The 14163-nt window shown below is 41.0% G+C and overlaps 1 protein-coding gene across 3 annotated transcripts in view; it reads right to left on the bottom strand.

Moving 5' to 3' along the window:
- LAMA4 (laminin subunit alpha 4) overlaps positions 1-14163 on the bottom strand; it is a 142281-nt gene that overhangs the window by 47220 nt on the left and 80898 nt on the right. For all 3 annotated transcript variants that reach the window (XM_055535140.1, XM_055535139.1, XM_055535141.1), the window contains 4 exons: positions 13137-13330; positions 8156-8272; positions 4508-4656; positions 552-693 (listed from right to left, as the gene is read on the bottom strand). In XM_055535140.1, coding sequence (XP_055391115.1) covers positions 552-693; positions 4508-4656; positions 8156-8272; positions 13137-13330 — 602 coding nt within the window. The remainder of the gene's footprint in view (positions 1-551; positions 694-4507; positions 4657-8155; positions 8273-13136; positions 13331-14163) is intronic.

Raw genomic sequence — 14163 nt, 5'->3', positions numbered from 1 at the left:
GTCAAATGTAAACATGAAAAAATAATATCTTTGATATTTACAAGATAAATGGTTTTTGAAGAAAATTCAGTGAACTCAGAACAGTGCCTGGCCAAGGCCCCACCAAAGAAAGTGCTTGTCACGAAGAAGCTGTTAAATAAACAATGTTTTTGAGTTGAGGAAATCTGAATATATGCATAAAGTATCTTCTCTAGTGGCGTGCTGCAGTCCACAGCGTCACAGAGTCGGACACGACTAAGCAACTGAACAACAACAATCTTCTGTATCAGCAGGAACTAGTCTTCAATATTTTCTATTCAGGGACTTTGGTTTAAAAAAGCTTATGTTAAAGGAACTGGCATTCACTGACTGGAGTATGACACATCTTGAAGAACCTGTACTACTGAAGCATTCATAACATAAATAAAATGGTCTTTTCTCAGTTCTGCTGCTCTTTCTGCCATTTGAATGACATTGGAAACTCAAGAGATGACATTAGGAGACAAAGTCATAAGCCAGGAAAAGGCAACATATTGATATAAAAATGAATGTTAAAATGAGGCAATACTCACATCATAAATTCGATCAGTGATGTTCAAAGCCTGTTCTGCTGTTTCATTGGCTTCACTAACATAATTGGCAATATTCTCATAGACATTTGAAGCATCCAAAGCCTTCTGTACCAGTCCATTCATATCTGAACTGTGCAAATTCCTGTTAATGAACAAATCTGGCATTATTGCCTCTTTTTACCTCCTTGGGAAATAGGGCCATTTTTAGAGTCTGATTAGAATACTTCCAGGACTATAGGCACTTCCTTTTTATTTTTTTAAAGTTACCTGGCTGGGCAGTGCTCACCCACACGCCCCCTCCTCACCCCTCCACTGCCCCCTCTCCCACCTCGTGGCCTTTCCTAGGGGCACATTGTCTTCCCATTCCTCTGCTTTTAGTTCTTTCAAGACTTCACCTTGTTTTGGCTCCTTGGCAACTGCCTGCCTGGCAGCGGCCTCAGGGAAAGGAAATGCTGATTTTAAAACAGCATCTGTACCTCTTCAAGCAAGAGCTTGTTTATGTGGTGGCGTCAGGCAGAGGAATGAACCCACATTCATCCCCACCTACTGCTTACCCGATTCAGCACTGTTATTCCCTTCCTGTCAAAGAAAGTAAGGCTCTCAGAGAGGGTGCATAACCTCAGCATGGTGTTATTAATAAATATTAGCTGGTTTCACTCTATTTATTCAATCTTATTTCTTTCTTTTATATAACAGGTCACATATTTCTTGAAGAAGGGTTATAATATGTATTGAGCATCACATGCAGATACAGGGTCAGCCCCATTCCATATACTATATCTCTACATCTTCCCACACCTGTGACGTTGACATTGTTATTCCTTTCCCATAAAAGTTGCTGAGGCTCTGCGGAAGGGTGTACAACTTGCCCAAGGCAAACATGGTTAAGGTCTGTCTCATTCCTGAGGCCTAGCTGCTCCCCTTAAGTGCACAGCCCCACCTCACAATCACCCTGATCCTTACACCACTTTCTCTGCCTTTGTCTCCTCTGACTCCTGTAAGGTTCCGCTAATATTTACTGGTACCCATCATGCACTGGGGGGCTTCAGCTGGTAAAGAATCTGCCTACAATGCAGGAGACCCTGGTTCAATTCCTGGGTCAGGAAGTTCCCTTGGAGAAGGGATAGGCTACCCACTCCAGTATTCCTGGGCTTCCCTGGTGGCTCAGATGGTAAAGAATCTACCTGCAAAGAGGGAGACCTGGGCTCGATTCTTGGGTTGGGAAGATCTCCTGGAGGAGGACTTGGCAACCCACTGCAGTATTCTTGCCTGGAGAATCCTCATGGACAGAGGAGCCTGGAGGGCTACAGTCCATGGGGTCACAAGAGTAGGACAGGACTGAGCGACTAAGCACAGCACAGCACATCATGCACTACACACCTCCATGCAGAGGCTGATAACAATATGTGCCTCAAAGGATTGAAGTGAGGTCCAACAGGGATAAAATATGTTTAGTGCTTGGTACCATGCCTGGCATCTAGCGAATCTCAGGGCTTATTATTACACTTAAACTATTTCCTAAATGGAAATTTCAAACTGTATGGGTATCCACATAGTAATTCATATTACTGACAAACTCTTCTTCTTCCTCTATACTATGAACTCCACCCTCACTTCTGCAGCCCATCCTAAACCCTCTGTCTTAAGTTTATTCAGTCTTAAACCCACCAGTTCCATCCTTTCCCCCCGAACTCTGGATACTGATGACTAGTATCACTTTATTCATCAGTAACTTCTCAGAAGAGTCACTGTGATGTGATCTACATGACACTACAGATTCTATATTGGCTCCTCTCTTCGCACCACCTGGACCTACTGAGCTTAGCTAATCGTTTCTCAGCCTCCTTCATGCAGTTTCAGTCTCTGCGCACTGGCTTAGGCTCAGAGAGACGTCCTCTGTATTTCCTTGGCAACTCTATTCTCTTTTGTCCAAGTTCACCATCACTCTGGCTCCTCTGCAATAGGGCTGATATCTATTAGGCACACTAAGGGCCCACAAAGATGCTTTCATGTTAATTTTTTTTTTTTAATCAGAAGAAGAAAAGCGAGGATAACAGTAATTCTTACATTAGCTTTTATATCAAGGTAGTTATGACATATAATTAAATTTTTTTTTACAGCCCATGAAAATTATAATGCAGCCCTGCTCTGCAAAGGTAATTCTGATCCAAATGTTTGCTACTTATCTCCCTATAACTCCCTGTTCAGAAATGGAAAAGAGAGTAAAATCTGAGAAGGTTTTAAAAGAAATGGATAAAAGGTATAAAATGTTACCAATATTTTAAATACTTAAAAACTCTGCTGGCTAGAGTTGGTGAGCAGATATACCTAAGAATTTGAAACAAAAAGCCTTTATTTCTTTGTTTTCATTACTAGGCACAAAAAGGGTACTATATTGATATGCAAAATAAAAAATGTTCTTTTGAAATGGAAGCTTCTTGATGAATTATATGTATTTCTATTTGAGACAAAATATGCAAATCTACTGGGTATACCAGATAGATGTCGAAGAATATTCACATTTTGAAGGGAAGACATCTATAAATTTGGATGTTTTCCTGAATATATGTAGAAATATGCTAAACATAAAAAGGAGACTTAAGGTGATTGATATTTCTGATTATGTTTCATGTACAGCGTGGGGTTACTTCCTTAGAAGTTCTAGCTAGAACTCTGCTGCTGGGTGACATTTAGAGGTTTGTGTTGGTATCCCATTCAATGAGCTGTTAGAGGCTCAGTGGTGTCTGACTCTTTGTAACCCCATGAACTATAGCCTGCCAGGCTTCTCTGTCCATGGAATTTCCCAGGCAAGAATACTGGATTGGGTTGCCTGTCCCTTCTTCAGGGGTTCTTCCCAACCCAGGGATTGAATCCAGGTCTCCTGCATTGCTGGCAGATTCTTTACCATTTGAGCCACCGGGGAACTCCCAAATAGCTGCAGTTACTAAATGACAAAAGAACGACGAAGACAGCCATAAAATTAATTTCAAAAACAATAACCTACCAATACAGTTATTACCAAAGCTAGAATTTTCTCCAAGTTCCATTTGACTGGCTTGATAAAAAACCCATTTCCTGGGAACATGACACTGAGCTGTATACAACACTATCTCACACACCAAGATTTTACCCATGATCTATCCATCCCCACTCCAAACCTGCCCTCTCTTCTTGGGAGACTTGGAAGGATATTTGAAAATTTTGGCAATCAGAAAAAAAGCTGATTTAGTTTTGAACAGAAGTGAACACTGGTTCTTATTTGATTCATGACCTTTACCAATCCTTGTTTCTAATCGCCAGATTTGCAATCTTTCTTTTCAATGATCTCATTATTTACCTATTTTTTTCAGGATCATGAATTAAACTCCAATCTTTTAGTACATTTAAATTAACATTAAATGAGTGCTTATGACTCTCTTCTAGATACTTTGAGGAAAACCATCAACCAACGCTCTCTTAACAGGTGTTGAAATAAAATAGTTCCGGCTAGGCACTGTGGAGCAGCTAGAGGATTTGACACAAGTCCCTTATATTGTTGACTTCCTACCAGCTTTACTTAGGACATCTGGGTATGAAAAGCTCATGCTGTCTCTGAAACGATGGCAGAATTAGACCTTGCAGAGGGATCTGATTTACCTGATAATATTTTGTGGAGCAGTTATATCCCTAACTAAAACGTGTTAGGTTATCCTATTAATTGTGGAACAGAGCTACCCCGCTACAACACAGATCTCTAATCTGACAGATTTTTTAAAACTGAAAAACTGTCTCCCCAGAGCAGTTTCAGTAAACAACTGGTTCTCAAACTGGCCAACCTACAAACAGACAAACAAACACAGAAACCCAACCCTAAAAACAAACTATTAACACTGTATCCCAGCAACCCTGTCATGTGAAAGTGAACAAAAATAAGTTACTCAGTCTGGAGATATCTGCATTCTTAACCAGGGTATTACCTGCTCAACTCATCAGCCTCTTGCTGAAGGTTCCGTGCATGGTCAACAGCTTCCTGAACTAAATCATGACTGAGGTTGCTCAGGTTGGATAGTTTTCTTTGAAGTTCATTTTTGGCTCCATCTATTTCGGCATAAATCCCTGATGCATTCTAAAGAAAATATTGAAAAAAACTGAATTTAGAGGGACTTAAAATATTTTTCCTAGGGAGCACCAAAGATAATCTCTATTCCTCCTTACTGTGAAGTTCAGTAAGCTTCAGGCCAGATCCACAAGAGTCTAAAAGGTTATGTGTGCATGTTTAGTCGATTTAATTGTGTCCAACTCTTTGTGACCCTATGGACTGTAGTCCACGAGGCTCCTCTGTGCATGGGATTCTCCAGGCAAGAATACTGGAGTGGGTTGCCATGCCCTCCTCCAGGGGATCTTCCTCACCCAAGGATCAAAACTGCATCGCGTGCACTGCAGGTGGATTCTTCACAACTGAGCCACCAGGAAGTCTAAAAGACTATATACATAGATACTTACCTATTTGCATCTTCAACGCCTCTACTGATTCAGACACGCTCTGCCATCTCTCGTCTAAAAAGAAAACTAAATAGAAACGCCCCCACTGTCCTCACTTCTCCCTAATTTTAATCCTTTCATAGCAAAATAGAACACCTCTGCAAATAAAGTGTTTATACATGCTATCCCTATTTCATCCTTTTAAAATTCACACTTTTGACTTATTCCAGTCTGGTTTTTACCTCACTGCTCCACCATCACAGAAATCTACTTAATGATTTCTGAGCTACTAAGTCTCATGGTTATCATTCAGTTCTCATCTTATTTGACCTCTCACCTGCACTTCCTGTGCTGACTACTCTCACTGACTCTCACCTTGACATGTGACCTCTCTTAATTTTCAGTTCAACTGTGGACCTATGATCTTGGTTAAAGATCACACATAGGATGCTACTATAAACCTATTACTTCCAGCCTTGGCTGGGCCCTCAACACTGAAAAGAAATTTGCTCTCCTGGTCATTCAACATAGTGATTCTAAACACTGTCACTGTTCCAAAGCCAATATGAATTCCTCCCCTCACCTCTATTTGATTCTCAGCAGGTCACTTAATTTTCTTTTTTATCTAGAAGACATAAGCCAACTGTTAGTGGGGAGCATTTTTTTCAAGCTCCTGATGTGACGTTCCATCTCTATGAAGGGAGCTCAGTTAGTGACCTTTGCACCTTTTCCTTACTTTGCTCTGAGAGGAGAAGTGGTTTATTTAATTGGTAAATTCGGGGGTATAACTATATAGACTCTGCTCAACTCCAGACTGCTGCCTCTGGGGAGCAAGCTGCCAGCAGAAAGCTGAGTTTTCCTGTGCTCCTCCATACAGTGCAAGCTGCCCGGGGCACCACCACGAACCTTGCGGTGTTGGCAATTTCAGTGGGCAGACCTGCTAATGCTGGTACTGAGTATCCGCCATCCCACTTGGCTAAGAGATCTTTTAAAAAGCCATACCTCAATTTAACTGAAATAAAGGTGATATTCTTGATCTTCATATTTACTATTTTTCAACTTTTTTAGAACTTAGGTCCTGAAGGTGGGTAGCATTTACTGATAGCTCTCCTCAGAGACTCTAATACTGATGACAACCAGTAATTTCTCCAAATGGGTTGAGTACAGTAGACAGTGGGGGGCTGGAAGGTGGAAATGGCAACTATATAGAACTCTTGCCATGTTTTGTTGTGAAGCAGAGTAATGGTGCAGAGATCAGAGAGGGTGTGAAAGTTTTTTTTTTTTTTTAATTTTAAAAGATATCAGATACTAGATGTTTCTACGTTTCTATGTTGGCAGTAGTGATTCAGTAGAGTAAGAACTGGGCAAAACAGAAGACAGAGGCCACAAGTTGATGGACTGAAACCCAGCAACCCTACTGTTGAGCAGAGGAAGTGTGGGATTCAGAACACAGGTTGGGGGGCTGAACTCTGACAGGAGAAGGGACACTTCACTAATTAGAACAGAAAGGAAGGGAGAAGCAGGATACACATGCAAGCAGACTGGTAGATTTGGGGAGCGAAAATGAAGGGAGTTCTCTTCTCATTGTTCCTATTTTTAATGAAGCATGAAGCAAGTTCACCAGCCAGACTGATAGACGGGAGGTGGGTTTCCCACCAGTCATACTGGCTTCTCTGGTGTGGCCACGATGCTGAGGGTACTTGGGTTTACTGGGTTATGAGATTAGAATTCTCAGGCGAGTATAACAGAGAAAGAAGTATGTATGGAAGTAAAGGGTGTTTGCAAAGAATGATTATACTGATAATTTGAGCTGCTCGTGCTGCAGTTCACAGGGTCACAAAGAGACAGATACAATTGAGCAACTGAACTGAAGGAAGGAAAACTATGAAAGGAGTAGTGCGAATGAGATGGAGGAGGTTTTGGAGTGGCTAAAGAGTTTCTGGGGTGTACACTCTACAGTAAGGGCGATAACAGATGGTGCTTAGGCTGCTCAGTTGCGTCTGACTCTTTGCAACCCCATGAACTGCAGTCTGCCAGGCTCCCCTGTCTATGGAATTTTCCAGGCAAGAATAGTGGAATGGGTTGCCATTTCCTTCTCCAAGCTTAGGGAGGGAGGTGCTTGATACTGGGATTTGGGAGAGGTACTCTTATTGATGATAAGACCTGGGTCTGGTCATACAAGGGATTACGGAGGTGCATGCGGAGGAAGAGCTTGTCGGACAGGAGAAGTTGAAGGAACCAGAGGTCTGAGAGCTGGTAGACTCATTCATGTGGGTTTTGATATCACTGAGGAACCAGATGGGAATAGGGATAGAAAGGAAGCTAGAACTGTCAAAGAATAGGATGGATCAGATGACTTTAAGATAATATCCTTTTAAAGGTAATAAAAATGAGCCGAGAGTACTTCAGTGATAGTTTGGTTCACTGCATTTATTGTAAAATTTCTACTTAAAAAAAAAGTGGCTTTCATTGATTTTGAATCCCAGCTTTATTAAACATACAACTTATGCGTAAAGAGTGAGTAGGACGCATCTACATTTGCACTTTCAACAGAACTTTCTGTGACTGGCTGTGCTGCCTAAAATGGCAGCCACCAACCACATGTGGTGCTACTGAGCACATGAAACGTGGCTAATGTGACTGAGGAATTTTTTTAAAAGTATTTACTTTTGGCTTCCTTGCTGCAAGAGGGATTTCTCCAGTTGCAAGGCGAGCACTTCTCCCGGTGGTGGCTTCTTTGGTTGCAGAGCACAGGCTCTAGGGTGAGCAGGCTTGCAGCAGTAGTTGCGGCATGAAGGCTCAGAGCAATCGTGGCGCGTGGGCTAAGTTGCTCTGCGGCACGTGGAATCTTCCCAGATTAGGGGTTGAACCTCTGTCCTCTGCATTAGCAGGTGGATTCTTAATCACTGGACCACCAGGGAAGTCCTAAATTTTATTTCATTTTGAGTAATTTAAAATTTAAGTAGCCATATGTGGCTAGTGGCAACTGAACAATGAAAGAAACTGAAAAATGCAGTCACCTGATCTTAGTTTAACAATGCCACCTAACTTGATAGAATGGAGTCGATTGCTCCTCTGTGACACTGAGCTAATGTTCTAACCTACTATGAATACTAACCTGAAAAAGTCACATGTGTCCTTACCTTTATTACGCTATCAAGTTCTGACAGGGTCAGTCGTGGCATCATCAGTGAGTCGGAAGACGTCCTCAGAGACACGTTCACCCCTTCCGTCTGTTCCCTTACTCTCTCATGCTGTTTCTGCAGGAGGAAAAGCAAGGGAGAGAGAAAGAGAAGGTCACTTTAGATAAGGAAGGCATTAGGGAGAGTGCCGTCAGCCTGCTGTCACTGCACTCAGACAGATCCTATCTCAGACCCACCACTGAATCGCTGTGCCACGCTGGGAAATTCCACCCAGCCCAGGCTCAGCTTTCTCATTTATAAAATGGAGACAATGAAAGTAAGCTCCTCAGGAGCCTTGAAGAACTTAGTTATGATTATTACTTACAGTACCACCACATTAAAGAGAACTGACACTCTAAAGAGGGCTCCTGCTTCTTTCTCCATAAATGTGAAGCGGGGCCAAGGCTACGGGACTGAACACAGGTTCCGTATTTGCAGTCACTGAAAAGTGACCTAATTCCAGAAAGCATTTATCATGTGCTAACTTTGGGCCAGGCACAAATAGCTCATCTGGACAGGAATAAAATATATACAAAAGAATCTTAAAGTCCTTTCAGAAATTTAAAGTGACCCTAATATCAAAGCATAAAATTCTGATCTCGCTTCTTCCTACTCTTTATGTTAGATGCTCAGGTGTTTTGAAGAGGTAAATTGCCCAAGTGTGGATATAGTTTGTCCCTCTTTTAAAAAAAATATTTAAAATTTTTATTTATTTTTGGCAGTGCCAGGTCTTCGTTGCTGCACGGGCTTTTCTCTAGTTGCAGCAAGCTGGGTCAACTCTCTAGTTGTGGCGCACGGGCTTCTCATTGACGGGTCTTCTCTTGTGGAGCGCACGGGCTTCAGTGGTTGTGGCACATGGGCTCAGTAGTTGTAGCTTGTGGGCTCTAGAGCACAGGCTCAGTAGCTGTAACACACAGGCTTAGCTGCTCTGCAGCATGTGGGATCTTCCCGGAGCAGGGATAGAACCCGTGTCTCTTGCATTGGCAGATTCTCTACCACTGAGCTACCAGGGGAGTTCTTTCTTCCTTTTTTGCCTTTTCAAAATTTTTAAAATTGAAGTATAGTTGGTTTACAATGCTGTGCTACCTCTGCTGTACAGCAAAGTGACTCAGTTACACACACATATGCATTGCTTTTTAATGTTCTTTTTCCATTATGTTTTATCACAGGATATTGAATATAGTTCCCCTCGCTATACATTAGAACTTGTTGTCTATCCATTCTAAACATAATAGTTTGTATCTACCAACCCCAAACTCTCAGTTCATCCCTCTCCCTTGCCACACACCTCCTTGGCAACCAGAAGTCTCTTCTCCCTGTCTACAAGTTTGTTGCTGTTTTGGAGATAGGTTCATTTGGGCTATATTTCGATTCCACATGTAAGTGATATCAGATGGGATTTGTCTTTCTCTTTCTGACTTACTTCACTTGGTATGATAATTTCTAGTTGCATTCATGTTGCTGCAAATGGCATTATTTGGTTCTTTTTTTATGGCTGCTACTGCTACTGCTAAGTCACTTCAGTCGTGTCCCACTCTGTGCGACCCCATAGACGGCAGCCCACCAGGCTCCCCCTCCCTGGGATTCTCCAGGTAAGAACAGTGGAGTGGGTTGCCATTTCTTTCTCCAATGCATGAAAGTGAAAAGTGAAAGTGAATTCGCTTAGTCATATCCGACTCTTAGTGATCCCATGGACTGCAGCCTACCAGGCTCCTCCATCCATGGGATTTTCCAGGCAAGAGTACTAGAGTGTGGTGCCATTGCCTTCTCCGTTTTATGGCTGAGTAGTATTCTATTGCAGAAAGAAACAGCAACCCACTCCAGTAATTTTGCCTGGAAAATTCCATGAATAGAGGAGCCTGGTAGGCTACAGTCCATGGTGTCACAGAGTCAGACACTACTGAGCACACACACAGTACTCCACTGTATGTATATACCACATCTTCTTCATCCGTTCATCTGTCAATGACATTTTGTTTTTTTTCCATGTTTTTCCTACTGTGAATAGTGTTGCTACAAATACTGGGGTGCACGCATCTTTTTGAATTGTGATTTTCTCCAGGTATATGCCAAGGAGTGGGATTGCTGAGTCATATAGTAGTTCTACTGCTAGTTTTTTAAGGCATCTTCATATTGCTTTCCATAGTGGCTGCACTAATTTTTATTTCCACCAACACTGTGGGAGGGTTCCCTTTTCTCCACACCCTCTCCAGCATTTGTTATTTGTAAACTTTTAAATAATGTCCATTCTGACCAGTGTGAACTGACAGCTCATCGCAGTTTTTATTTGCATTTCTCTACTAATTAGTGGTGTAGAGTATCTTTTTCATGTGCCTCTTGGCCTTCTGTATTTCTTCTTTGGAGAAATTTCCATTTTTCCATGGGGCTGTTCCAAGTGTGGATATATTTTCTGATGATCACTTTCATTTGCACTTGCCACTCTGGAGTTTCACAGTCAGGGATGCTGTGATTCTGAAGAGACACTGTGGCACTTCAGAGATTGAAAGGAACACAGAGTGAAACTTTAGGAGGGGAAAAAGTAAAAGCCTCATTTTGTAATCTGAGTTAAAAAGTGAGCTGAAGTTACTTTAGAAATGGTAATTTAAATTGGAATTGAAATTTTTGTTATGGTACGATATCACAGAAATCATTACAAAAGCCTACACTTGAATGACATATTTTAAAACTTTTAAAGTTCATTTTAATGTCCTGTCTCACTCCCTGGACTCTCTTTTCTAATTTAGTGGAAAAGAAGAATGAAACCCATTTTCTCCACATACCTTGCTACAGGGGAAGACATAGGTCTAGAGACAGAAAAGCATCTCATTTGAACATCCTCTTAAAGTAAGAACTTAAAAAAAAATCAATATCCCTTCAAAATCCATCAAGCTTAATACAGTATGACTATCTGGGGTTAACCATTCTTGTCTTCACAAGGACAGGTAGTTATATAGCTCTGCACAAAAGCAATATTTTAAAGTATGTAAGGAAGAAGGGTGAAAAAGATTGGTATTATCTAGATCTCTCAGAGCAGTTTTCCCGTTACAGAATCTGGGATATGATCCCTTCTGGAAGCTCGCCTATCTGAGCTGCCTTATAGGAACACAGCTAACACCCTGAAGTAACAACCAAGCTTCAAAACCATGTGCAAACAGCACCGCCTGGTGAGCTCATCGGTAGTAGTTGGAAATGAGGTGCTTCAAGTTAAAGGGTTTCTGTCACTCGCCAGATATAGAATTAGACAGAAATGAATAAAATTAGCTTTGAAACAAAGATATTCTCACAGAGAGATGGACAATTTGAACAGAAGAAAATTTAGAAGCTAATAATTAGTGAAAAATGACATAATTAGCATTTTTCAGCATGCTTCAGTATCCACTTCACATATGGAAAAAATAAAAGTCTCCTCATACTTAAAAAAGAGACAGAGAAAGTCTTAGGAAGGTGGAACTTTGGTTATCAGAGTCCCTAAATAGACAGAATTTCATATTCATCTGATATAGATTTTTATTATTCTGTTATCCTTTCACATTGGGAGTAGGAAGACAAAATAAATAATGTAATCACTAGTTGTGTGGCTATTATTTGCACACATCAAAATGATCAAACTTTGTGGTTATTTTTGGTTTTGTATAAGGATTGAAATTTTGGCGTTATTTTTTTTTTTAAGCCATACTGTAGTTCTTACAATGAAATGTGATAGTAAAACACTTATGGTGAGTGGGGGAGACATCTACTAGCAGATGATCACAATACAGAAGCAAGAATGGAGGGGAGTGGAGGAGGCTATTTTAGTTGAGAAATAACAAAGGCCCACACTGAAGAAGTCGTAGAGGAAGGGAAAAGATGGAAGATAGTTAAAAATACTCCAAAGGTAAAATGGGCCAGATCCTGTGGTTGATGAGACGTGAGGGTGGGAAAAATTCAAGAATAAGGATGAGTCCCAATAACTTTCTTAAATTCTGCTTAAAGAATTTATTTTGTGTTACACTCATAATTTTGTTGTGCCAGATAATCATGTTTTTGTTTTTAAACAAAAATGCTATCCTGACCATTATTATACTAAAAAATATTGGCTAAGATATGGCTCCAGTGGTGCAAAATGGCAACAATAAGTACAATTCACTTTTATTCAGGAAATTTGATGATGACTTACTGAAAGGTAGCGATGACCGAAAATCAGTATGGAGAACCTGATTTAAGTTGGGTTTGCTGATAACATAATTAAAGTAATGAGTTTGCTCATAGCTGCTTCCTATTTCTGACACTGCTTTTAGAGGCACATGTCTTCCTATCAGAAAATGACCATTCACAGTGATGGTGTGAGCGCATGTATTGCTCAGGATAGAAGTGTGAGCACCACCAGTTCTAAATCTGGAGGTGTGGGCATGCACAAATCCTGGCCCTGTAAGGTGACCGCTTTGGCAAGCTCTGGCCAAGCCTGGGAAATTTTTTTCACCTCTTTGTAAGACCTTAGCTTGAATTAGACTCCCTATCTCTGCAGCTGCTGATGAGTCAGGCTGTGAGATTTGCTAATCAGGCCCTTCCAAAATCACACATATCCTTACAGGAAACACGGCTCTGGGTTGCTTTGAGATTTTTAGTACTCTCGGTATAAAAGAAGTTATACACAGGAATTATGCCTTGTTTTCTCAGTTGCAAACAAGAGAAATACAACCAACACAGGCGGACAGAAGCACGAAGAACAACTGCATTCTTCTTAACGCACAAACTAAACGACTGCAACAGTTTCAACTTGATTTTAGTTGTACACACTTATATCAGCAAATGACAGTGGCAAAAAATGTGCAGATAATTTTAAAAACAAAGATTTAAATGTACCAATATTTTGCAAACTGTTTACCAACTGTCTCTTCTTAGGATAACGCCGTGTTGTATTAATATATGCCCCCAATGCACTTACATCTAGTGTCCACCGTACCTCGTGGTCCCGCTGCCTGGCTGCTGTGGCTCTGTTCATGTCTTCAGCATCCCTGACATGGTTAAGGGCCTGGTCGAGTGATTCCTGGAGGTCTGACAGCTTGGCGTTATAGTCGTCCAGCTGCTCCAGGACCACAGGAAACAGAGAGCGAGTGTCATTGTACTGCCTCTGCCAGCTCTCAGCCTGGCTTAGCACTGGGGAGAAAGGCACACAGAAACTCAGTCTGGGCTCCTCCCTTCTCCTCCCATCCCAGCCCACAGAAGCAAAGATGCAAATTTGGCAGATGACGTCTTTAGCAATAGACATTAAAGCTGTTGGTCACAAAAATGGCCCCATTATTTGAAGTTTTAAATACTATTTTGTAGGGTTTGGACCATCCTAGACCACCATCAGCTAAAAAGGGAGTTGATTAATTTTCCTGTCAAGATGATGCTTTATGTGGAAATGATGTCATTCAACTAGGTTTATTATTACACAGATTATTAATAGCTTTACCATACAAACAAAACTTGGATATACTACAGTTTTACTATTAGAGATATCTCCAATTATTTTGTCTATTATTGGCAAATGTACAACCATTCATCTTCTGTATTCTCTCCAGGCAGCTATTTTTAGTTAGCTCCTTTATTTAGGTCAAACTTAATCATTATTCTGGAATCATTATTCCAGAATCATTATTCTGAAAGATTAAATGGCAATGAAATATTCTTAAACTTTGCCTATGTCTTAATTCTCTAATCAAAGTTACATGCATTGCTTCTGTACCTTGATTCTATTTTTTCTCCAGGGACTATCAGTCTGTCTTATTGAGGTTTTGTATTTACTTTCATCATCATGAACAGAAGATACAAGTTCACGGTTGAGTAGAGAAAGTGGCTGAAAAAATGCCTTTACTCGGTGGAAGGCTGCTAAGTGGGAGATGTATTTGGTTCCACTTCCCCAGAGTAGTCTTGTTAAATCCCCAAACAGGCAAAGCATCTGGCTGTGACATGAGAGCTCCAGCCTTCCTGACTGCTGGCCTCAT

The sequence above is a fragment of the Bubalus kerabau genome, chromosome 9, assembly GCF_029407905.1.
Source record: "Bubalus kerabau isolate K-KA32 ecotype Philippines breed swamp buffalo chromosome 9, PCC_UOA_SB_1v2, whole genome shotgun sequence".
NCBI lineage: Eukaryota > Metazoa > Chordata > Mammalia > Artiodactyla > Bovidae > Bubalus > Bubalus kerabau.
This window is presented reverse-complemented; position numbering and strand designations above follow the sequence as displayed.